Source organism: Phyllobates terribilis, unplaced genomic scaffold (assembly GCF_046119375.1).
Source record: "Phyllobates terribilis strain yellow unplaced genomic scaffold, ASM4611937v1 Scaffold_3__8_contigs__length_932513732, whole genome shotgun sequence".
NCBI classification, from domain to species: domain Eukaryota; kingdom Metazoa; phylum Chordata; class Amphibia; order Anura; family Dendrobatidae; genus Phyllobates; species Phyllobates terribilis.
In genome coordinates this window covers 854,393,967-854,420,469 of record NW_027362763.1, presented here as the reverse complement: position 1 = coordinate 854,420,469, position 26,503 = coordinate 854,393,967, and the positions used below count along the sequence as shown (strand labels likewise).

Sequence of the window (26,503 nt, the reverse complement as noted above, 5' to 3'; positions counted from 1 at the left end):
TCTAACCAGCAAAGGCTAAACTAGACAGCTGCGGGCTGATATTAATAGCCAGGGAAGGGGTCATGGATACTAGCCCCCTCTGCGGCTATTAATATCACCCCACAGCAGTCCCAGAAATGGCGCATCCATAAGATGCACCAAATCTGGCTCTTAGCCTCCACTCTTCCCACTGCCCTGTAGCGGTGGCGAGTTGGGTAATGTGCTTGGGGTTCACCTCAGCCTTGTATTGGCAGCTGACGTGAAGCCCAGGTTAGTAATGGAGGGCGTCTATAAGACGCCCTCCATTACTAACCGTGTAGTAAAGTTGTCGCCGCTTTTTCAATAAATACACGGCCAGAATAAAATATTTTAATGAAATAAAAAACACATGGTTTTAAAAAATTTTTTTTTTTATTTTACTGTCCCCGAATCCCTCTATCTTCTGAAAAAAACGTAAAATAAAAACAATCATATCCCTCACCTGTCCGCCGTCACGACGTAGTCCGCGAATACCGCCAACAATTGTCCCTCGGCGATCCGTGTCACTTCTACAGCAGTGACATCAGCAATCACTGATGTCACTGTTGTAGAAGACATCAATGTATACTGACAGGAGTGTACAATCACTCCTGTCAGTATACATTGCTGCTGCAGGAGTGAGGTCACTGGGGTTCATCAGCTGAAGATCAGCTGATCAGCCCCAGTGAGCTCACCACCATTGAGAATGTTCCCACGGTGAGGTCACGTGAGCTCTCAGCTGCTCTTCAGCTGAGAGCTCACGTGACCGCAGGTCCTGGCAGCGCAGTACACCGATGGGAACGAGCGCGCTCCCGGCAGTGTACCGCCTACCTGATCAGGTCGCCGAGGATGTGAGTATAGTGTTTTTTTTATTTCTTTTTAGCTTTTTTTTTTACACCGCGTGGTACTCTGCCGAGGAGACTACTGCTCCTCTCAGCCGTGCCGCTCTCTCTCAGCGGGAGCTGCGTTCAGGTGAGAGGAGTAGTATTACTCCTCTGCCGACCCGGGTACCTCCCGCAGCGCGTTTCTGCCGCAAATTCGCACCCATTGGCTTTAATTTAAAACGCAGCAAATCCGCTGGTATGCATATTATATCTGTGGATTTGCTGCAGTTCAATAGACCTGAATGGGCGCGAATTCATGGCGGAAACACGCACACAATGGACTTGCTGCGGTTGTTTCCTCAATGGTAATCCTGAGCGAAAATTTCCGCATCGTGTGAACAGCACATCAGGATTACCATTGCAATAGCTGGAAGACCGATTAACAAGCATTTTCGCTGCGTTTCTGCCTCGGAAAAACCGTCACGGAAACGCTGCAAAAACGCTACGTGTGCACACACCCTTAGGCACAAAATAAGATCTCAGAGGCTCCATTAAAACATGGATTTCTCTCTGACATTGGGATGTTTTAATCTTCAGATAATTAGTTAAAGCAAGGTCACTATTAATACAAACCTTGCTACAGATATTTGCCAACATTTGAGTGCTAAACCATGGGACTTTTTATATCCTATTCTTGTGCTGTCTGGGAACATTGCCAGAGTTTGCAGGACTGTTGGAGAGTATGTAACCATGGTGCTGTTTCTGGAGAATTAGTTAAATGATTGCCTGGTAAGATCTGGTGGGGTTGTACAAGATTAAAGTAACAAATGCAACTGCAGGCACAATCTATCAATCAATCAATCAATCACCTATGCGCCTCCATGCTTCTTAATGTGCAGCCATGTGGATCCAGGCCACATGCTTTGACAGAGATCCCCCACCTTTTACGTCCTGTGAACCACATTCAACTCAAAAGAATTCACTTACTGAATTTTGAAAGCAGAATAGATATAAAAATTTGGCATGCTGGTATTATACTACCCAAATTGCCATATCTGGGACACATGCATGTTTTCAATACAAGGTTTTCCCATTTCCTGTCTGCCATATACAAAGGATGAATGGAGTCGTGCCTGTGCACGTTCATTATACATCCCATTTAATGGGAATCTGTCAGTAGGTTTTTGCTACCTCTTTTGAGAGCAGCATGATGTAGGCAAAGAGAAGCTGAATCCAACAATGTATCACTTAGATTTCTGGGTGCAGCAGTTCTCACACAGAGTTTTTAGATTTAGCAATACAGCAGAGCTGAGGAAGCTAACCCCGCCCACCCCAGGCTCTGTATATGCAATGTCCATAGACAGTGAGGTGGCTATCACAGGAGGGGACCTTGCTGGATCAGGGCTCATTCAACTAGCTAGTCACAGCAATGATAAGATCCTGGTGCTGGAAACAATCATTGTAAGCAAACAAAACCACTCAGCTTGATAAGAGAGGCATTCCTGAAATCTGTGTTTTAACCCCTACAGCATGCTGTCTTCAGAGTACACAGGAAAAACCTGCTGACAGATTCCCTTTAACTATGGGAGCTATTTATGTAATGTCAAAAGAAGTGAATGGAGAGAGCTGTGTCTTCTCTCCTTTCTCAGCCTGCATGCTGTGGCCAAGCTGCTGGGCATTTATGGGATAGGTGCTGTTGATATAACGCAGCTGTCACATGTTCATGGTAATCTTTAAAAATGCAAAAATATTTTGTGAAAAATTAAAGCAAACGGTAATTTATGTACATTTATAGTTTTCCATGATCTTTCTGCAGATATCTCACTGCTCAGACTGACACAGAAGTAGAATCAGAGGATGAGCCTGGAGTGGGACTTGTCCCTTCACAGACTGCTAAAATCCCTGAAGAACAAGCTGAATTACATTTTCTTCTTAAGCAAGCAGATACTAGCCACAATGGGACAGAGTCCGAGAAGCAGGACGGGTTCAGGATGTTGCTTAACAAGCAGGAAAAGGTATATGAACGACAAAATGCCATGGAGAGGCCCAGTATTGCTCGCCATTCTGGCTCATGATGTAAGATCATCTTTACCATATTCATAAATCCTTAAAAGGGATGTCCCATTTACAAAGTGCATTTTAATTAAAATATCTTGATATAATAATAAGTTCTACAATTGAATGTGTTAAAATGTTTTCCTTTGAGATTATCGTATAAATGTGCCTGTGTTATGTAATGTTATATATGCTTTGTCTGCTCAAGTTCATGGCGCATATCACAGCTCCTGGCCAGGGGTAGAAACAGAAGTCACTTATGATAAGTGAGTTTACAGATGACACAGCACGTGCTAACAGCTGCTTCTTTCTATGAGGTAACTCATTTCCCTGCCAATTTTAGCACAGGTGTGAGTGTTTCTTCCACATCTCCAGTCTTATGAGCTCATTTTAAATCAAGTGACATATGAGATTAGCGACTACCAGAGTTCCATCATCACTGACCTGATTTATCATGAGCCCAAAGGGTGGAAACTAGCCAAAACACTTGCTCCTGTGATAAAACAGGCAGGGACATGTGTTGCCTCACAGAAAGAAGCAGTTGTGAGCCCCTTCTATGTGGATTGTATACTCTTATGTGTACTTCCCTTTCCAGGAGCTGTGGTATATACCAACCATGTTCCTGCATGTTTGAATTGCACAAATAAAACATTACATAGCAGGAGCACATTTATAAGATTATCTCAGCACAGGAAAAAAAATTAACACATCCAATTGTGGAACTTAATATCATTCCAAGATCTGTTAATTAAAATTTACTATGTGGGATATCCTCTTTAATAGGTCATATAGACTGGGTTCATCCTTATAACCCAAGCCCTTTAAACTATTGCTACAATTGCTGTCAGTTACTTAAATGGCGCGATTGCCAATGCACATGGTTACCGGCTCCCTATGGGCCCCCAAAGATCAATCTCAGGGTGCCAGTGGGTTGTCATAGCAGCAGGAAGCCTGCCGAAAGCCTCTTTTTCCTCCTTTGAAGCTCAGTCAGTGGCTGGTCCTAATAGGAAAACTTCATTTTGGGTCTGTATGGCTATACGGTGGTATTGCAACAGTAGTTTTGCAGTATATAGAACAAGTGATCAAATGGCAAATGTTGATGGAAAAGTAAAAAAGTTATAGATCTTGGAAGAAGAGAAGGAAAAATGAACGTGTAGAAACAAAAAATTGGACGTGGTGGAAAGGGGTCAAGGATGATAATGACCATGTGATATGTATATTTGTTTTGCATATTTAATATTTTCTCCACCTTCAGCTCTGGTTAGACATTTCAGTTTGGGATGAGTTTGTCGTGTTTTAAGAAGTTTTGCATTTGTCTTTTCAGTATGGAAATAAGGTTGAATTCCTCTGGAGGCTGGCGCGGGCGTACAGCGACATGTTTTATCTGACAAATATTGTAGAAGAGAAGAGAACCTATGCTGCCGACGGTAAGAGGAGCTTTCCAATATAGTGCAGGAAACATCAACGTCTCCGGTTTCTTTTTATGTTACATATTTGCAATCTTAAAGGGGTTGTCCACAACTGGACATCCTGAGGTTAATTAATTCAGTGCCCCACAGGAAATAAAAGCCATGTATGCTTGCCTTACGCAGCCGCGCCGGACATCGATGCTGCTGCTCCTAGTGGGTGACTTGAGATTGTGACACATGACTGCTGCTGCCAATTGGCAATCAATGATTTATTTTATTTTTTTCCATGAATGGTATTTTTCACATACTGGTGTCTTTATAAGCTGAAATATCATTTTGGGGGGCATGATCACTGATAACCCCCATATTCCTCAGAAAATAAATTAAATGCTAAGTTATTACCCAAAGTAAAATAAGTGATGATAACTCTTGGAAAAGTAAAGAGAAGAAAGCGGCATACATTGGTGACCAAAAGTTTTGTGATCTGTCTGGTTCTTGTGATGCCATTTTCCTGGTGATGAATTGAAAGTGCATGAAGTTGCCGTCATGTGAGACCTTAATTTTGACCAAAATGTTTTTGAATATATACAGTGGGTACGGAAAGTATTCAGAACCCTTTAAATTTTTCACTCTGTTTCATTGCAGCCATTTGGTAAATTCTAAAAAGTTAATTTTTTTCCTCATTGAAGTACAGTCTACACCCCATCTTGACTGAAAAAAAACAGAAATGTAGAAATTTTTGCTAATTTATTAAAAAAAAAAAACCCTGAAATATCACATGGTCATAAGTATTCAGACCCTTTGCTCAGACACTCATATTTAAGTCACATGCTGTCCATTTCCTTTTGATCCTCCTTGAGATGGTTCTACTCCTTCATTCGAGTCCAGCTGTGTTTAATTAAACTGATAGGACTTGATTTGGAAAGGCACACACCTGTCTATATAAGACCTCATATCTCACAGTGCATGTCAGACCAAATGAGAATCATGAGCTCAAAGGAACTGCCCAAGGAGCTCAGAGACAGAATTGTGGCAAGGCACAGATCTGGCCAAGGTTACAAAAGAATTTCTGCATTACTCAAGGTTCCTAAGAGCACAGTGGCCTCCATAATCCTTAAATGGAATAAGTTTGGGACCACCAGAAGTCTTCCTAGACCTGGCTGTCCAGCCAAACTGAGCAATCGTGGGAGAAGAGCCTTGGTGAGAGAGGTGAAGACGAACCCCAAGATCACTATGGCTGAGCTCCAGAGATGGGAAAAAGTTCCACAAAGTCGTTATCACTGCAGCCCTCCACCAGTCGGGCCTTTATGGCAGAGTGGCCCGACGGAAGCCTCTCCTCAGTGCAAGACATATGAAAGCCCGCATAGAGTTTGCACATGAAGTACTCCCAGACTATGAGAAATAAGATTCTCCGGTCTGATGAGACGAAGATATCACTTAGAATTATCACCAAAAAGTTCTATGTGTGGAGAAAACCAGGCACTGCTCATCACCTGCCCAATACAATCCCAACAGTGAAACGTGGTGGCAGCATCATGCTATGGGGGTGTTTTTCAGCTGCAGGGACAGGACGACTGGTTGTAATTGAAGGAAACATGAATGCGGCCAAGTAGAGAGATATCCTGGATGAAAACCTCTTCCAGAGTTCTCTGGACCTCAGACTTAGCCGAAGGTTCACCCTCCAACAAGACAATGACCCTAAGCACACAGCTAAAATAACAAAGGAGTGGCTTCAGAACAACTCTGTGACCATTCTTGACTGGCCCAGCCAGAGCCCTGACCTAAACCCAATTGAGCATCACTGGAGAGACCTGAAAATGGCTGTCCACCAACGTTCACCATCCAACCTGACGGAACTGGAGAGGATCTGCAGGGAAGAATGGCAGAGGATCCCCAAATGCAGGTGTGAAAAACTTGTTGCATCATTCCCAAGAAGACTCATGGCTGTACTAGCTCAAAAGGGTGCTGCTACTCAGTACTGAACAAAGGGTCTGAATACTTATGACCATGGGATATTTCAGTTTTTCTTTTTTAATAAATTTGCAAAAAATTCTACATTTCTGTTTTTTTCAGTCAAGATGGGGTACAGAGTGTACTATAATGAGAAAAAAAAATGAACTTTTTAGAATTTACCTAATGGCTGCAATGAAACAAAGAGTGAAAAATTTAAAGGGGTCTGAATACTTTCTGTACCCACTGTATGTAGGTATGGTCATTTAATTAAAGAAAACTGCCAAACGTTTTGCATATACTATTTATTGATCACAACATAGAGAGTAATTCATAACTTAGCATTTTATAGCATAACCCTTGGCTTTAATTACTGCACTACACCGACAGGGCATTGAAGCCACTAGGGTATTCAAGACATCATGAGGGATCTTGTTCCATTCCATTTGAAAATTGCAAACAATTAATCTTTATTGCTATGGGTACGCCGGCCCCAACTCGTCGCCCTAACTCATCCGAAAGGTTCTCTATAGGGTTTAAATCAGGTGATTGACTTGGCCATTGCAACAGGCAAACATTTTTCTGAACATTTTTTGACTAAATTGGATGTGTGCTTAGCATCATTGTCTTGCTGGAATTTCCATCCCCTGCCTACTTTAGTTTTACCATGTGGCATCACTATATTCTCCAGTATATCCTTGTACATGATGGCATTCATATTTCCAGCAATTCTATGCAGAGAGCCAATGGCAGATGCAGAAAAGCAGCCCCAAACCATGACATTGCCACCACCATGTTTAGCTCTAGGTGTTTGGTAGTATACATCATTACGTATTCCAATTGGGTGGTATATATAGTGCTTGGCATCACTACCAAACAGATTGAACTTTGATTCATCCGACTACAACATCTTAGACCAATCTGTCTCTTTCCATTGGCTGTGTTCTTTGGCAAACTCAAGTCGGCCCTTCCGGTTCTTTGCAGAGATGAAAGGCTTCTTGACTGGAACTCTTGCATTCAGCCCTACTTCTCTTAGCCGTCGTACCACAGTTTGGCGACTCACTTTGAGACCATGTTCTTCATAAAAGTGCTCAACAGATTTTGCACAAAATGAAAGGACATCAGATACTGACTTTTTCTTAATGTGATCAACTTTGAAGGAAGTTTTCCGTGGTCGTCCACTTCTAGGTTTGTCAGCTGTTCCATAATTTTCTTTCTTTGTCTTCATTTCTTTCTTTAATATATGTGACACTTGACTCTGAGAACAGGTGAATCTCATAGCTCCCTCTTTTTGACTTTTGCCTGACTTCACTCTCAGAATAATAAGCTTCCTGACACCCGGTGATAAATTTGGCTTTCTTCGCCATGTCTTAACCTAAAAACACACATTAAAAAAATAATAATTTTAGGCAAAATTCGGCTACCCTTGACAAAATATGCAAAACATTTGGCCCAGCAAATGTTAAAAACTAACACACAAATGGATAAAACAATGTCAAACACAATTTTCGTCCTTATAGCTGACAGCCATTTTCTTCCAGTTTACTAAAAAGGAAAATGACATCACAACAATGAGACAGAAGTAATCTTTAAAAAAAAATCAAAACTTTAGCTGTAAATCCTATAATCTCTTAATACACATTTGTATAGTGTGAGTAAATGATCATACTTTGTTTATGGATCTGCAAAAAATAGCATGCCGATGCTGTCCGTGTTGCATCCGGCATAAGTGTAGCTGAAGCAGACAAGCACCAAGGAACAGACAGATGTGCTATTGGATAGGGTGCCTAGGACATTTGGCCTGCAGTAACCAGTCAGTGGCAATGCCAAGTTATTAGTTTGTGCTGAATGCACTTGATTTGCACAATTGTGTTATTTGTATGTAATTGTAATTACTCTACTACTATTGTAGTTTTCATTTGTAGTGTGGAATAGCTACTAGGTGGCACCGCTGTATACAGTATCTTCTATGTTCGATCATATTAAGGAAACTGTCTCATGTGAGCTTCTTAGTTTTCTTTCTATAGTTCTCATGTGTTTACTAAAAAAAAAAAATTTTGGTACCGTGTTAGACAGTTGAAAAAAGATTGATTATTCACAGTAGGAGAAACAAAATAGTAATCTTGTCATTATTATACCTTTTTAGCGGCTAACAAAAGTAAAATGAGTGCTGTTAAAAGCAAGCTTTCAAGACTTCTTAGATCTCTTCATCAGACATGGTATAACAAAGTATCTGAAGAAACACAAGTATACATAAAGAGCAGAGACCAGGCATAATAAATGGACATTTAACAAACAAACAAACTGAGCTCAGAGAGTCAATCCTTCCTTAGCTCAGATAAGTGGTGTGAAAGTTTTATTGTCCCATTGTCCATGTAAGATCAGACCTGATGCCCTCCTCTCTCTGGAGCAGATTGGAATGTCCCCAGAATGATGTTACTCTTCCAGTGCAGTGTACTTAATTCTGTGCACTATATGTCCTATTGGGAGTCTGTATGTTAGAGAAACAGGACATAGACTGAGACCGTGGATGAGATCTCATCGCTACACAATTACCGACAAAGAAAATATTAAGATTTGAGAGTCCCCAGTGGTTGATACTTTTTTAATAGCTAACTGAAAAGATGGTAACAAATTGCAAGCTTTCGAGACTACTCAAATCTCTTCATCAGGCATAGTATAACATGAAATCTGAAGAGTCACATATTTATACACAATAGGACACAGAAATAATGCAATAGATGAGACAAGTGACGTGAAGCAGAGCTTTGAGTATGAGAAAGGGATAATCAAATGTGGCCTTAAATATTGGAGCAGTTCATAGATAAGGAGTATGAAAGTTTTATTGTTATGTGATTGAGGTCTGGTCGAGTTTTGTGATGATCCCACAGGTCCGAGGAGCACATTCCTTAGTTGATGTAGAATGACATAAATCCATGCGACACATTCATTCCTGCATTGAGTGTGTCAAAGATTGTAATAAGTTTATATTCCCAGACTCTTCTGTCTCTCTGAGGTTTGAGATTACCTTTTAATACCTGTAATTTCATGTCCATGATGTTGTGCTCAGGGAAGCAAAAATGTTTTGCCACAGGTAGATCTATTCTTTCTTCTTTTATTTTGTGGCGATGAGTTTTTGTCCTGTCTCCCGTACATACAGACCCCCAGCTGGACATTTGGTACATATAATTAAGTACATCACATTAGATGTGATACAGCTGAACGTACCTGGGATCTTGTATTCCTGATGTGAGTTGGGAATCTTTATCTTGTCTGTGGTCATTATAAATGGACAGGTTTTACATTTTTTCTGGTTGCAGTGAAAGGTTCCTGTAGCTGGTGGAGAGGACAGGGAGCTTCTGACAATGATGCTTCTTAGATTTGGGGGCTGCATAAAACACAGGAGTGGGGGGTCTGGAAATATGGAATATATAAAATATGTAATCGGGCATCTTTTTGTAGTGAAGGTTGTAATTTCCGTGCAGCTCCCTTTAGCGCCTCCAGATTTGGGTTGTAGGTGACTACTAGAGGCTCCCGATTGCTTTCTTGTTTAGTTTTGTAATGTAGGAGATGATTCCTTGGTATTCTGATGGCTCTTGTAATCTGGTTCTTGGATGGTAGCCCTGATTTAAAAAGGTCTTTCTGAGGCCACCAAGGTGTTTGTCTCTATCCATAGGGTTGGAACATATCCGATTGTATGTGATGGCTTGGCTATAGGCAATAGAGTTTGTGTTTTGGATGGAAACTGTCCCAAAAACTCTATTGTCTACAGCCAAGCCATCAGATGCAATCGAATATGTTCCAACCCTATCACAAACACCATGGTGGCCTCAGAAAGACCTTTTTAAATCAGGGCTGGGAATAAAAATTCATGACAGTCTTTGATACTGTCCACACAGGGCCAAATCTGTCACAAGGATTTATGTATCACTACAAAATCTGAGGAATCTGCTCCAGAGACAGGAGGGCATCAGTTCTTGATCTTACATGGATATTGGGTCAATAAAACTTTCACACCACTTATCTGAGATAATGAAGGATTCATTCTCTGAGCTCAGTTTGTTTGTTTTTTAACTGTCCATTCATTATGTCATGTCACTGCTCTTTTTGTGTATATATTTGTGTTTCTTCAGATACTTTGTTATACCATGTCTGATGAAGAGACCTAAGTAGTCTCGAAAGCTTGCTTGTAACATCACTCATTTTATTTTTGTTCACCATAAAAAGGTATCATATCTACAAGATTATTATTTTGTTTCTCCCACTGAGATCAATCAATTAATTTGCTATGCATGCTGCCTGCATCAAGGAATGTAAACCACATTTTGGGGGTAACCACCTCTTCTTTTTTTTTTCCTCACAATGGAAAGAAAGTGAAAAAGACTCAAGATAAAAAGAAAGGTGTTTTATCATCATAGTAAATGATTAAAGAATAGCTGTCATATTTATATTTTATAAATCAATAATATACTTGAAAATGAGAAACTTTGTAATATTTCTTATCTGAGAAATTAGCTTCTTCCTCCTCCTGAATTGATCTTTCGCTCTCACTTTATGGGTAAAATCTGTCTTCAGTGAAAACAGATTTTCCCAATTACCGAGATAGGAGATAACGGTTATAATTCTATGGATGGGGAAGGTGGAGGAGCTGGAGGCAGACACAGATTTTCTGCTGCAAGTTCTGAAACGACAGTTACTGTTCTCCATACTTATACATACACGATGCGTCAGCACACTGCAATTAATAAATACATTAATTTGGATATTGCTGGAAGCGTTAAGAACGTAAGGTACTTAGTGTAGCATTTTTGATCAAAGAGCACAAAAGCCATCCAATCATGTCAAGGTGTACCTAAATATGGATGGTCCCTATCAAATATGTCCTACCTCTCCATGTGCTAAGCCAGACCTCACCTGTACATATTTGGGGGTGTAGCCCCCTTCAGGGCTCAGCACCCTTATCCACCCATCCTTCCCAGACACGGTTTTAATTGCGAGCTAGGCCTGGTTTTCTTTTAACTCTGCATTCAGATGAGGTCTGGCTTGGCACATCCACAGGTAGGGCATATTTGATAGAGACCATCAATATTTAAGTATACCTTGACATGGTTGGATGGCTTTTGCGCTCTTTAATCAAAAAATGCTAACTAAGTACCTTACGTTTTTAACATTTACAGCAATATTGGAATTCATGTATTCATTAATCGTAGTGTGCTGGCGCAACGTGTATGTATATGTTCGTATATTGGCCACATAGCGTATTTGTGCATCTGTACATTAATTCAATAGTAAAGGTGTGCAAGCCCTATTTTTTCTTTTTTACAGTTCTCCAATCGGTCATCTCCTATCTCAGTAATGGTAAAATCTGTATTCACTGTAGACAGTTAATTGAGAACTTTTGAGAATGATCAGTCAATCCAAGTGGATTAAGTAGTGAGTTTCTCTAATAAGATATTTTACAAGGTTTATTTTCACGTGTAATATTGACTTATAGAACAAAAAAATCGACAGTTACTCCTTAAAATTGCAAAAACAAGCAACTTTGCTCCAATTAAAAATCCTCTATGTTTCTCTATGTTCTCAAGCACAAAGGAATTTTTAATTCTATCTTATACTGCTCATTTCTAAGGTTACAAGCCACCTCTGCAGTCAGTCAGCGGTGACCAGTTTCCTAGGCAAAAAGCACACAATTGCTTGCTATCTTTACCATAGAGTTTGTAAGCACTGCTTTGAAGCTGGCTGCATCCATGAATCTAACCAGCTTCAGTCTCCCTGCTCTCCTCTGATATGCCTATGCTTTCAACATGAGAAATTGCTGGTCTGAGCTGTCAATCATGAAGAGCGCACTGCCAAGCAGGAACCCGGGAGGCAAAGGAGTGGTGCACTCCTAAAGAACATTACTTTAGGTAAAAGATGAAACCTTGACCACAATGCTCTAGAATACCACTATAGAGTACTGAACCAATTCCCCCTCCCTATGCACTACAAGTCTTAATTGACAATCCCAAAATAACTGGTTTCCTAGCCCATCACTGCTGATGCAGCAAGGTTTTTTTTTTCAGTTGGTCCCTGCTGTTAATGATCCTGAGAGAATGGTGATGGTATTTGCCTTGCTTGACACCCTCCCCCTTATAATGTGACCCTGGATACAAGTCAATCACAGCTTATTTCAGAGTTCTTAAGAAAATGCTTAAAGACCTGCTAACACTCAAGAATGTAGTACATCGCCACCTACTGCTGGTCTGTAGTACTTGCCAGACTGTCATCAACATGGACGTATTGCTGTGTATGTGTAATAATGTTAATGATGATAATGCTTAAATTTTCACAGGGAAGAATGTTGCTGGCAAAGCTGTTGAATTAGATGACAAGAGTGCTGGAAGTCACAGATGGTGGGTAATTGGTCTCATCTCAGATGTATCTTATTTGTAGTCATGCTTGTCTTATCTGAACATTGTATCTTCATTAATAGAATTCATTTTGTAAGGATTTGGTTCAGACAACCCCTTTTTACTGTCATTTTTTGGTAGGGAATTTTGGAAATAATCCATTAATGACAAATAATCAAATTTTTTTTGCCAGGAAGAAAATATGTATAAAAAAAATATGATTAGGACATTTTATATACTCACTGTTCATATAAATGAACACACCAAGCTTTAATTTCATCCCCATATTAAAAACATGGAGCCAAAACTTTAAGAAGGCTTCTACGGAAGCATAAACCGACTGTAGAGCTATATGTACAGTACAGACCCAAAGTTTGGACACACCTTCTCATTTAAAGATTTTTCTGTATTTTCATGACTATGAAAATTGTACATTCACACTGAAGGAATCAAAACTATGAATTAACACATGTGGAATTATATACTTAACAAAAAAGTGTGAAACAACTGAAAATATGTCTTATATTCTAGCTTCTTCAAAGTAGCCACCTTTTGCTTTGGTGACTGCTTTGCACACTCTTGGCATTCTCTTGATGAGCTTCAAGAGGTAGTCACCGGAAATGGTCTTCCAACAATCTTGAAGGAGTTCCCAGAGATGCTTAGCACTTGTTGGCCCTTTTGCCTTCACTCTGCGGTCCAGCTCACCCCAAACCATCTCGATTGGGTTCAGGTCTGGTGACTGTGGAGGCCAGGTCATCTGGCGTAGCACCCCATCACTCTCCGTCTTGGTCAAATAGCCCTTACACAGCCTGGAGGTGTTTTTGGGTTCATTGTCCTGTTGAAAAATAAATGATGGTCCAACTAAATGCAAACCGGATGTAATAGCATGCCGCTGCAAGATGCTGTGGTAGCCATGCTGGTTCAGTATGCCTTCAATTTTGAATAAATCCCCAACAGTGTCACCAGCAAAGCACCATCACACCTCCTCCTCCATGCTTCACGGTGGGAACCAGGCATGTAGCGTCCATCCGTTCACCTTTTCTGCGTCGCACAAAGACACGGTGGTTGGAACCAAAGATCTCAAATTTGGACTCATCAGACCAAAGCACAGATTTCCACTGGTCTAATGTCCATTCCTTGTGTTCTTTAGCCCAAACAAGTCTCTTCTGCTTGTTGCCTGTCCTTAGCAGTGGTTTCCTAGCAGCTATTTTACCATGAAGGCCTGCTGCACAAAGTCTCCTCTTAACAGTTGTTGTAGAGATGTGTCTGCTGCTAGAACTCTGTGTGGCATTGACATGATCTCTAATCTGAGCTGCTGTTAACCTGCGATTTTCTGAGGCTGGTGACTCGGATAAACTTATCCTCAGAAGCAGAGGTGACTCTTGGTCTTCCTTTCCTGGGGCGGTCCTCATGTGAGCCAGTTTCTTTGTAGCTCTTGATGGTTTTTACAACTGTTCTTGCGGACACTTTCAAAGTTTTCCCAATTTTTCGCACTGACTGACCTTCATTTCTTAAAGTAATGATGGCCACTCGTTTTTCTTTACTTAGCTGCTTTTTTCTTACCATAATACAAATTCTAACAGTCTATTCAGTAGGACTATGGGCTGTGTATCCACCAGACTTCTGCACAACACAACTGATGGTCCCAACCCCATGTATAAGGCAAGAAATCCCACTTATTAAATCTGACAGGGCACACCTGTGAAGTGAAAACCATTTCTGGTGACCACCTCTTGAAGCTCATCAAGAGAATGCCAAGAGTGTGCAAAGCAGTCATCAAAGCAAAAGGTGGCTACTTTGAAGAACCTAGAATATAAGACATATTTTCAGTTGTTTCACACTTTTTTGTTAAGTATATAATTCCACATGTGTTAATTCATAGTTTTGATGCCTTCAGTGTGAATGTACAATTTTCATAGTCATGAAAATACAGAAAAATCTTTAAATGAGAAGGTGTGTCCTAACTTTTGGTCTGTACTGTACATGGTTTTGGAACATGTCAGCAGGGATTTGGATCATCTCCCAAGTACATGATATCAGCGTTTAATGCAACACTACCCCCTTAGGGACTGTGATGGATAAATACATTTTCATTGAAATACGCATACCCCTATCTGAGTGTGTGTGTGAACTTTTGCCGTACCATATTGCTTTCTAACTTCACTGGACACTTTTGTACATCACAAGCTTCAGTTTAATTCATTTTTTATGAACTGAATCCTGATTTTCTTAATTGCGTGACTAACCGCAGGTTACATTAAGTGTGTATTTTTCTGATTGTGGGATCTGACTATAGGGTGCACCTGAGGCAGAAAATGTAAAAAAAATATATATATATTTTATACTCATTAAAACTTTGCTTGTGGTTTTAGTGGAGGGATTAATATCCTTACAGGGGCTTTATCGAGTTTTCTTAACTTGTTTATACTGGAAAACCCTTTTTATCAACGATATAGAGTATAGCTACTATAACTTGCTGGGACCCACTCCGATCAGCAAATTAAGGCATTAATATTCCTGACAGAGCACTTTATATGCCATTTACAAAATGGTTCAGCTGGCCAGATGCCTGACTGCCACATTCATTTATTCTCTGTGTGGCTGCCGGAAAAAGCCACGAGCAGCGGTCGTCAGCTGCACAGGGAATAATGGAACAGCGGTCGAGCATGTGCGCTGCCGCTCTATTCTATTGGGTATAAAAGTTCCCAGTTCTGCGGATAGATGCGAGTCTCAATGGTCAGACCCCCACCAATCAATAAGTTATTACCTCTTCCTGTGGGTAAGTGATAACTTGTTTTCACAAGTCAACCCCTTTATGCTGTTTATCAATAAGATAGGGGATAACTTGCTGATTGCTGTGGTCCCGAAAATAGGACTTTGCAGATCCCTATTTCACTGGAGCAGAGGGTCGAGCTTGTGCAACTCCATTCCATTCATTCTTGATGGAGCTAAGAGGAAAAGCTGAGTGCCAGGATAGTCAGCAATTAGTGAATTTTGGTTGGTTTGGGAGTATTACCTCTTTTCTTCTGTTTTGTTTTGGTTTTTTTTAAAGATATTCTAGCTAATAAGCTTCATCCTGCTTGGAAGTTCTTATAAAGCACATTAGACAGCATGTCCTATTATAAGTCTCACTGTCTGACATATCTTATGATAATTCACATGCTCTGGTTCCCTCAGTCCTCCAACCATGTCAGTTGCGTGTTTGCTCATGCATTTGCTCCTTCATATGTGCCGCTTGGTATTAATTACCACCTGTGAGGAGTGCCATGCCCGATGATGAGTAACCTAAAGAGGCAGCAATAATGGGACCACTTTATATTGGCTTCATCTAGCAAACCCAACATATTGTAAAGATTAGTATGATTTAAGGAAAGGTCACCCATCTGTAATCCAGCACATCCAGATAATGGGTATTACATCAGCAGGCATCCTTGAACTTTTGTTGATTTTGCCTTGCATTACAGATATAAAGCTGGTAACTTTTAAGTAAAATTGTGATCCGTCTATAGTAGAAAGCTGAATGTGATGTCACTGTACTGATCATTCTGATCAGATCAGTGTCAGATGGGGAATGGGATAGAGTGCAACTATGAGCATCTGTACAGTTCTCTTAATGATCAAACATTGTGTTTCAGTGATCTGCCCAATCATTATGGATGCTGTCTAGGTGGGTCAAGTCCTGCCCTGCCCACTGAACGAAGACTATAGGACACAGAGCCCTTTTGGGAATCTGTCTAGGAGGGTCTGGTCCTGGACTGTCCACTGAACAATGACTATAGGACACAACCTTTTTAGGAATCTGTCTAGGAGAATCTGGTACTGCCTGGCCCACTGAACAATGACTATAGGACATAGAGTCTTTTTAAAAAGATTTTCTTTTGCTAAAAACTGAATTGTAAATAAAAAATGTTGACTGGTTTCAATACCTTTCTAGGATGCCTCATTGGAAGGCACGTGAGACCATGGGTGAAGTCTGCTGCCACCTGAAGGTTGACACACACAACACACCACTTTTTTTTTTTTAAAGAAAAGTGGGTTCCTTGCCAGCAGGCTACATCTGGCTTACCAGCACCAAGCTATTCAGTTTAGTTCAGTGTCATTAGAGATGAGCGTTGTTCGACTCGAACTGTTCGCCAATCTCAAATTCGAGCTGTTTTGGGCGGTGTTCGAGCCGTTCGGCGAACTCGAACGATTTGAGAAAAATTCGGCTGTTTGAGGTTATGTTCGATAACTGTTCGTGCACCAAAATCATAACTGGATTTTTTCACAGTAATGATGAAAATTAATGTTAATACGCAGTTTGAGTGTACAGCGGGGTGGGGGGAGGGGCAGGGGATGGATCTCTGCAGGAATAATGAAGATCTCCATTTTTTTTTCTCTTTCCCGCATTTGCAGTGGGGAGGTGCAATCTGTCAGCCTATCAGCAGCGCACACACGGAGCGAAGTGCTTTTTTTCACACAAGCAAGGGCATGTGTCATTGGCAGTGTATGTCACATGTCCTTGCCCTATAAGACCAAGCCATTTTCCCCGTCGCCACCATTTTCTCACTGCTGCAGCTGCGTGTTAGACGGCACCGCTGTTGCTGTGTGCGCTATACCTTGTTAATTTCAAGCCAATTTTCGCACAAATCTACAGATAGCTTGGGAGTAGGGAATAGTTGTGATTGCAGTCCTTTTAAGGACTAGGTTACAGCATTTCCTACGACTTTTATCAGGCAGGTCTGTGCTCTTAAATAGATAGATTGTGGGAGTAAAGACTAATTGTAATTGCAGTCCTTTTCAGGACTAGGTTACATCAGTTCCTATCAGTTTTTGCCAGGCAGGTCTGTGCCAGTGCTGTGCAAGTTTTTTTCACAGCATTTGGCTGAATCTAGCAAAGCTAATCCTTTTTGGCCTATTGCAGAGTGTGTTAGTCAGTGGAGTAGCCTATCTGTGTTGCAAGATATACCACCTGTGTATAGAATACCAATTTTTTTACTGCACCTAGTGAAGTAAAATCTTTTGGGCATAGCATCATTCTATTAGTCCATCTATACTGACCTCCATCACGCTGCAAATTAAAAATAATTTTTTGTCTGCATCTAGCTCTGAAAAAATATTTGGCCTTCTAGCAGTGTGTGGGACTTCTCTATTAGTCCATCTATACTGACCTCCATCAGGTTGCAAATTAAAAATAATTTATATCTGCATCTAGCTCTGAAAAAATATTTGGCCTTCTAGCAGTGTGTGGGACTTTCTCTATTAGTCCATCTATACTGACCATCAGGTTGCAAATTAAAAATAATTTATATCTGCATCTAGCTCTGAAAAAATATTTGGCCTTCTAGCAGTGTGTGGGACTTTCTCTATTAGTCCATCTATACTGACCTCCATCAGGTTGCAAATTAAAAATAATTTATATCTGCATCTAGCTCTGAAAAAATATTTGGCCTTCTAACAGTGTTTGGGACTTTCTCTATTAGTCCATCTATACTGACCTCCATCAGGTTGCAAATTAAAAATAATTTTTTTCTGCATCTACCTCTGAAAAAATATTTGGGCTTCTAGCTGTGTGTGGGACTTGTTCTATTAGTCCATCTATACTGACCTCCATCAAGTTGCAAACTGAATATAATTTTTTTCTGCATCTAGCTCTGAAAAAATATTTGGCCTTCTAGCAGTGTGTGGGACATTCTCTATTAGTCCATCTATACTGACCTCCATCAGGTTGCAAATTAAAAATAATTTTTATCTGCATCTAGCTCTGAAAAAATATTTGGCCTTCTAGCAGTGTGTGGGACTTTCTCTATTAGTCCATCTATACTGACCTCCATCAGGTTGCAAATTAAAAATAATTTTTATCTGCATCTACCTCTGAAAAAATATTTGGGCTTCTAGCTGTGTGTGGGTGGGACTTGTTCTATTAGTCCATCTATACTGACCTCCATCAGGTTGCAAACTGAATATCATTTTTTTTTGCATCTAGCTCTGAAAAAATATTTGGCCTTCTAGGAGTGTGTGGGACTTTCTCTATTAGTCCATCTATACTGACCTACATCAGGTTGCAAATTAAAAATAATTTTTATCTGCATCTAGCTCTGAAAAAATATTTGGCCTTCTAGCAGTATGTGGGACTTTCTCTATTAGTCCATCTATACTGACCTCCATCAGGTTGCAAATTAAAAATAATTTTTTGTCTGCATCTAGCTCTGAAAAAATATTTGGCCTTCTAGCAGTGTGTGGGACTTTCCCTATTAGTCCATCTATACTGACCTCCATCAGGTTGCAAACTGAATATATTTTTTGTCTGCATCTAGCTCTGAAAAAATATTTGGCCTTCTAGCTGTGTGTGGGACTTTCTCTATTAGTCCATCTATACTGACCTCCATCACGCTGCAAATTAAAAATAATTTTTATCTGAATCTACCTCTGAAAAAATATTTGGCCTTCTAGCAGTGTGTGGGACTTGTTCTATTAGTCCATCTATACTGACCTCCATCAGGCTGCAAATTAAAAATAATTTTTATCTGCATCTACCTCTGAAAAAATATTTGGCCTTCTAGCAGTGTGTGGGACTTGTTCTATTAGTCCATCTATACTGACCTCCATCAGGTTGCAAACTGAATATATTTTTTTTCTGCATCTAGCTCTGAAAAAATATTTGGCCTTCTAGCAGTGTGTGGGACTTTCTCTATTAGTCCATCTATACTGACCTCCATCAGGTTGCAAATTAAAAATAATTTATATCTGCATCTAGCTCTGAAAAAATATTTGGCCTTCTAGCAGTGTGTGGGACTTTCTCTATTAGTCCATCTATACTGACCTCCATCAGGTTGCAAACTGAATATATTTTTTTTCTGCATCTACCTCTGAAAAAATATTTGGGCTTCTAGCTGTGTGTGGGACTTGTTCTATTAGTCCATCTATACTGACCTCCATCAGGTTGCAAATTGAATATAATTTTTTTCTGCATCTAACCCAGCCAATAGTTTTGGCCTAATACCACAGTTTGGCCACTCAGCTCTGCTCTGTTACCATCCATTGTTTTTTTGTGCAAACAACTCCAGAGTTGTGAATTAGTTAACCACCAAAATGAGTGGAAAAAGGCCTGCTGCTGGTGGAAAGGGGAATAGGCGTGTTGGGAAGGGGAAAAAAGGTTGTGTCCGTGGGGTAGGTGTTAAAGCAACAGTAACATCTGCAGAAGAAAGACCATCTTCCAGCCAAACTAAAATGTCTACTTCTTTTAGCGGACAATGTGATAAGATCCCTTTCTTACGGCCACGTCAATCGCTACAAATTCGAGATGAGGCACAAAAACAGCAGGTGCTTCAACGGATATCAAGTGCTCCTTTAAGTGGGCTCTCCTCCGCATCAACTTCAACATCACAAATACTCCAGTCCTCAAAGGTGTCACCCCAATCGCACTTGCTTCCTCACAGCTCCCAAATCTCCAGCTGCCCGTCTGAGTATGAGGTAGAACAGATGGTTGAGTCTGCAGAGCTGTTTACTCATACTATAGCCTGGGAATCAGAGGTCGACTCCAGCGCTTCTGTGAATCCAGACGAGGAAATGATCTGCACTGATGCCCAGAATCTTTATGAATCGGATCCAGGACCAGACGCAGAAGGTTCTGACCATAATGTAGACCCTCATTCCCAAACTGTAACTCCTGTTGGTGGAGACAATGAGGAAGACGATGATGAGACTCAAATACCTGATTGGAGCGACAACTTTAGTTTTTTGTCAGGGCAGGAACAGGTTGGCTCTGAGGACGACGGGTGTGATAACGCACAGGGTAATGATGATGAGGTTGGAGATCCGACTTACTGTCAACCCACAGTCAGCCAAGAGATGAGGTCAGCAGAGGAGGTGGAGGAAGATGCTAGTGACGACGAGGTCAGGTTGCGCCTTCCTGGACAGAGACGTAGTACTGGAAGCACGTCAACAACTGCATCCTCAAACACAACTCTGCCTCTCACGACAAGTCGTGGTGGCTCTTCAGGTCGCATGGGTGCTAAGCCTTGCATAGCCTGGGCATTTTTTCAGATCGATAAAGATGACCCAACTCGTGTTATCTGTAACATTTGTCAGCAAAAGCTAAGTAGAGGCCAAAAAATACATAGTTTGAGTACTTCATGCATGAACCGGCACATGGACATGAAGCATAAGTTGCAGTGGGAAGCTCAGTGTGCTACAATGCGGCCTAGCCGGCCGGGCCAACCACCGTCTGCCATATCTTGTGCATCCGCGGCCTCTTCATCCTCTGTGACTGGGGGGACAGCAGTCACACCTGTTTTGGGGCGCAGACCTGCCACCTCTTTACCCGCAACAGCCAGCGTGATTGGCAGGTCATCATTTTCTTTGGAGGTGGTAACACCAGCTGGTGTTGAGCGCTGTCCGACATCGATAGCACCACCTTTGGATGAAGGCAACCTAACATGTCCGCCTGCATCTTCCTCACAGACCGGCAGTTTGCCGGGGACACCCTTATCAACCCCGTCTAAGCACAATAGCCAGCCCTCGGTCCCTCAGATGTGGACAAGTAAAAGACCATTTCCTCCTAGCCATGAGAAAGCTAAGAGGTTGAATTTCACCATCTGCAAGCTCTTGGCTACAGAAATGCTGCCTTTCCGCCTGGTGGACACAGAGGATTTTCGAGACCTTATGTCCATCGCAGTGCCCCAGTACCAGATGCCCAGTCGGCACTACTTCTCAAAGAAAGGTGTGCCTGCGCTCCACCAGCATGTCGCACACAACATCACCGCTTCTTTGAGAAACTCTGTGTGTGACAGGGTGCATTTCACCACAGACACTTGGACGAGTAGGCATGGACAGGGGCGTTACATGTCGCTGACTGGGCACTGGGTAACTATGGTGACAGCACGACAAGGGGCTGCTGTCCAAGTCTTGCCGTCCCCACGAGTTGTGCGTCAATCCTCTTTATGTCAAAGTTCCTCCACTGCTTCTGCCTCCTCAACCTCCTCTCGGTCTTCCACCTGCACCCAAAGCCTGTCTGGTCAAGCCACAAGCTTTCTAAGTGCGCAGAAGGGATCCTGCACACCTCCTTACTATGCTGGCAGTAGGGCTGAACGTCATCAGGCGGTTTTTACTTTGAAATGTCTGGGAAATGTGAGTCACACAGCTGAGGAGTTGTGGTCAGCTCTGGAGAACCAATTTCATGAATGGTTGTCTCCACTGGACCTGAAACCAGGGAAGGCCGTGTGCGACAATGCTGCAAACCTGGGTGCGGCCCTTCGCCGGGGCAATGTCACACACGTGCCTTGTATGGCTCACGTGTTGAACCTGGTTGTCCAGCAATTTTTAGCCCACTATCCCAGACTAGATGGCCTTCTGCAGAGGGCACGGTCGCTGTGTGCTCACTTCCGCCGTTCGCTTCCCGCAGCTCAGCGACTTACATCTCTACAGAAGTCGTTGGGCCTGCCACTTCACCGGCTAAAATGCGATGTGCCTACCCGGTGGAATTCAACTCTGCACATGTTGCAGCGACTGTGGCAGCACCGACAAGCCCTGGTGCAATACGTTCTGACGTATAGCCTGGGCCAACGAGATCCAGAGGTGGGGCAAATCACGCTGGAGGAGTGGTCTCAGATCAGGGACCTATGCACCCTTCTGCACAGTTTTGAAATGGCGACGAAGATGTTTAGTGCTGACGATGCCATTATCAGCATGACTATTCCGGTGATTTACGTGCTGGAGCACATGTTAAACAGAATTCGGCGTCAGGTGGTGGCACAAGAGGAGGTGGAGGAAGTAGAGGAGGAGGAGTTGTATGCGGAAGGGCTAACATCTGCAAGGTCCAGACGGTCGGCAGCACCAAGGCGGCAGGCATGCGAGGGTGGGGGAGATGGTTTTACCAGGGCGCATGGTAGCAGCCAAACTAGTGAGGAAGGTGCAGGAGCCCAGGAAGAAGTGGAGGACGAACTGATGGAAGACTCATCAGATGAGGGAGACCTTGATCACATTTCTGTTGTGCGAGGTTAGGGGGAGAGGACAGAGGAAGGAAGCATGATTGTTACCTCGCCACCAACACAACAGGGACTTGGTGCTCCTGGATGCGCAACACACATGAGTGCCTTCTTGCTGCACTACCTGCAACATGACCCTCGAATTGTGAGAATTAGAAATAATCCTGACTACTGGGTTGCCACACTGTTAGATCCCCGGTACAAAAGTAAATTTGCAGAAATTATTCCTGCCATAGAAAGGGATGCACGCATGCAGGAGTATCAGCAGAGACTGTTGCAGAATCTTACATGTGCTTTTCCACAAAACACCAGTGGTGCACGTAGTGAATCTCACAGTTCCAACTTGCCAACCGTGGGACCGTCAAGTGTTCAGCACTCAAACCGTAACAGAACCACAGTATCTGCTGGTAACATCAATTTTGCGCAATCATTTCACCACTTTTTTAGCCCATCCTTTGCAAGGCCACAGGAGACAAGAAGTCTGACACATAGTCAACGCCTAGAGACGATGGTACAGAAGTATCTCCAAGTAAACATTGAAGCCATGACTGTGTCACTGGACCCTTGCTCTTTTTGGGCTTCCAATCTGGATAAATGGCCGGAGCTAGCAACTTACGCCTTGGAGATCTTGTCATGCCCCGCAGCCAGCGTTCTGTCTGAACGTGTGTTCAGCGCTGCTGGTGGTGTGCTGACAGATAAGCGCACGCGGCTCTCCACTGATAATGTAGACAGACTCACGTTCATAAAGATGAACAAATCATGGATCCGAAACGACTTTTCTACCCCTGTGTCATCCTGGGGAGAGTAAAAGCTTGATGATTGGTTAAAATCACCCTACCAACCGTTTTAAGCTTTCAAATTACTAATCATGTTTATCTGTATCTTGGCTGGAAAATAATTTGGGCTTTGTAGCAGTGTGCAGCACTGATTCTATTAGGCCATCTATAATAAGCTCCACCAGATTTAAAATTACTAATCATGTTTATCTGTATCTTGACTGGAAAATAATTTGGGCTTTGTAGCAGTGTGCAGCACTGATCCTATTAGGCCATCTATACTAAGCTCCACCAGATTTAAAATTATAATAATTTTTAGCTGCATCTAGCCCAGAAAATAATTTTGGGGCTCCGAGATGCGCAAGACACATAAGTGCCTTCTTGCTGCACTACCTGCAACATGACCCTCATATTGTCAGAATTCGAAGTAATCATGACTACTGGGTTGCCACACTCTTAGATCCCCCAAACTTTTCGATCAACCTTTTCATTTTAATAAAGACCAAAAAAATGGTCATTTTTGAAATTATAAGCATTAGCAGGTTATTAGAAACTGAAATCAAACAGTTTTCAACTCAAAACTTTATTCTAGGTGATGTTACATTTTCACATAGGACCCCTTGTTCGAAAGGAGCTTCTGAACTCTCTCGTCCATTGAATTTGTCAGGTTTTGGATGGTTTCTGCTTCAATTGTTTTGCATGAGGACAGAATACCCTCCCAGAGCTGTTGCTTAGATGTGAACTGCCTCCCGCCATCATAGACACTCCTTTTGATGATGCTCCAGAGGTTCTGAATGGGGTAGAGGTCAGGGGAGCATGGGGGTCACACCATAAGTTTGTCCCCTTTTATGCCCATATCAGCCAGAGATGCAGATGTTTTATGTGCAGCATGAGATGGTGCATTATCATGCAAAAAAATGATCTTGCTGTGAAATACACGGTTCTTCTTCTTGAACCATGGCAGGAAGTGCTGTTTGAGAAAATCCACATACATTATGGAGTTCATCTTTAGCGCCTTCAGGGATCCTAAAGGGGCCGACAATCTCTCTCCCCATGATTCCAGCCCAAAACATTACTCCACCTCCTCCTTGTTGGCGCTGTAGCCGTGTTTGCGTGGGGTGTCCATCAACCAGCCATCCTCCACTCCATCCATCTGGACCATCGAGCGCTGCACGGCACTCATCCGTGAACAAAACAGTTTTGAAATCAGTCTTCATGTAATGTTTGGCCCACTGGAGCCGTTTCTGCTTGTGTGAAGTGGATAGAGGAGGTCGACAGGATGGCGTATGCACAGCTGCAAACCTCTGAAGGACCCTGCATCTTGTTGTTCGGGGGACGTTGGAGGCACCAGCAGCTTCAAAAACTTGTCTGCTGCTATGACAAGGCTTTTTTGCCGCTGCTCTTTTAACCTGACGTAATTGCCTGTAGGAAAGAGTCCTCAATTTGCCCTTATCAGCACGCACACGTGTGTACTGTGAATCAGCTACATACTTCTTGATTGCCAAGACACTTCATCCTGATCATCGCACAATGTTGATTGTAGTCATGCCTTGACCTAAACACTCCACAATTTGTTGCTTCTCAGCAGCCGACACATCCTTTTTCTTTCCCATTTTGGCAGAAAATGTAGGCTGCTTAATAATGTGAGACAGCCTTCTTAAGTAGTCTTGCCTTTCATTGGACACACCTGCCAAACTAATTAGCACAGGTGTCTGCAATTGCTTACAGTGATATAAAGAGCCCTGACACACATCACCATCAATGAGTTTAACTGACAAACAAACAAATTCTTCCCTTATCACTCCTAAACACTTTTTGCATAATAATTTGGAACACAGTGTACATGTGCTTTTCCACAAAACACCAGTGGTTCACGTAGTGAATCTTACAGTTCTAACTTGCTAACCGTGGTCTGTATGGAGTTGTTCAATAAAGGGCCCAAAATTAAGATAACATAGATGGGAGAGGTCTCTATGAATAGGAATTCCTAAGTATTTGATACCCTGTGAGGGCCAGGCAAAGGGAAAGTTGAACTGGATGGAATCCTATATGGATTTGGGGAGGGAGACATCGAGGGCCTCAGACTTCGCTGCATTGATTTTAAAATTTGACCATGTAACAAAGTGATCTATTTCAGCCATAACAGCATTGATGGATATATGTGATTGAGTGATATATACTAGGACATCATCAGCAAATAGAGAGCACTTGTACTCGGTGCCTCCCACCTCAATCCACCTAATATTGGGGTTATGGCGAATTGATGAGAGCAGGTGCTCCGTCACTAGGATGTATAAGAGAGGGGACAGAGGACATCCCTGCCTTGTCCCATTGGTGATTGTGAAAGGTGATGAAAATGTTCTGATGCACCCCCTGGGCCTTGGGACACCCGGAGCCGGACCCTTTTTGGTGGATGCTGGTGGTTGTAGTCTTCGTGGCGGCGACCCGGTTCCGTGGCTCAGGGTGGTCAAACCAGTGGCGGAACTATTTATGTGGTTTTGATGTTTAAATGTCCGACTACGCCACCCGTGGATTGCGGTCAGAGTGAACCGCCGCTGCAGGGCAGACCGCTGAGGCTGGTGTTGTGGGTGCAGCAGAGCGTAGCATAACTCCCCACGGGAGGAGTATAGCCTCAGGGTAGTGTATGCGGAGGATGGGGGTGATGGTGCAGGGCAGCAGCAGTAACGACACGGAGTCAGTGATGCAGTCCAGGGCCTTTACTCACAGTTCTTATTATCCAGACCACGTCTGCAGGTAACGGCTGCCCACGTCGTACTGTGCTCACCAGGTGAGGGGCTCAGACAACTCCCAGATAACTTTGGAGCGCTTCACAGGACCCCCTTTGTGTGTCCTTTGTCTGGCCTTTCTTACCAACCCTTCTGTCCGGCTGCCTCGGGCCTCCTCTTGGTAAACTTGGCGCCAGTTTCCCTGACCCTATGTGGTGCCTTCCTAGTGGGTGTAGCGAGGGGCTGCGCCACATAAAATGTCACAGCCTCCGGTTTCTAGCTGAGGGTCGTTTTCTGCCTCCACTAGTTTCGGGGACTGGTCTCCCCCTTTGGCCTGACCCCTCCACGCAGGTGGATTCGGACGTGCGGTGGCGACTCGCCCGTCCGCACCCCTGGGATCCCTTCATTCCTC

At 42.6% G+C, this 26,503-nt stretch overlaps 1 protein-coding gene across 2 annotated transcripts in view; it reads left to right on the top strand.

Annotated features, from left to right (window-relative positions):
- The window catches only part of LOC141257698 (regulator of microtubule dynamics protein 2-like), a 171,508-nt gene that overhangs the window by 35,906 nt on the left and 109,099 nt on the right, over positions 1 to 26,503 (top strand). For both annotated transcript variants that reach the window (XM_073672549.1, XM_073672550.1), the window contains exons 3-5: positions 2,638 to 2,836; positions 4,201 to 4,303; positions 12,567 to 12,627. In XM_073672549.1, coding sequence (XP_073528650.1) covers positions 2,638 to 2,836; positions 4,201 to 4,303; positions 12,567 to 12,627 — 363 coding nt within the window. The remainder of the gene's footprint in view (positions 1 to 2,637; positions 2,837 to 4,200; positions 4,304 to 12,566; positions 12,628 to 26,503) is intronic.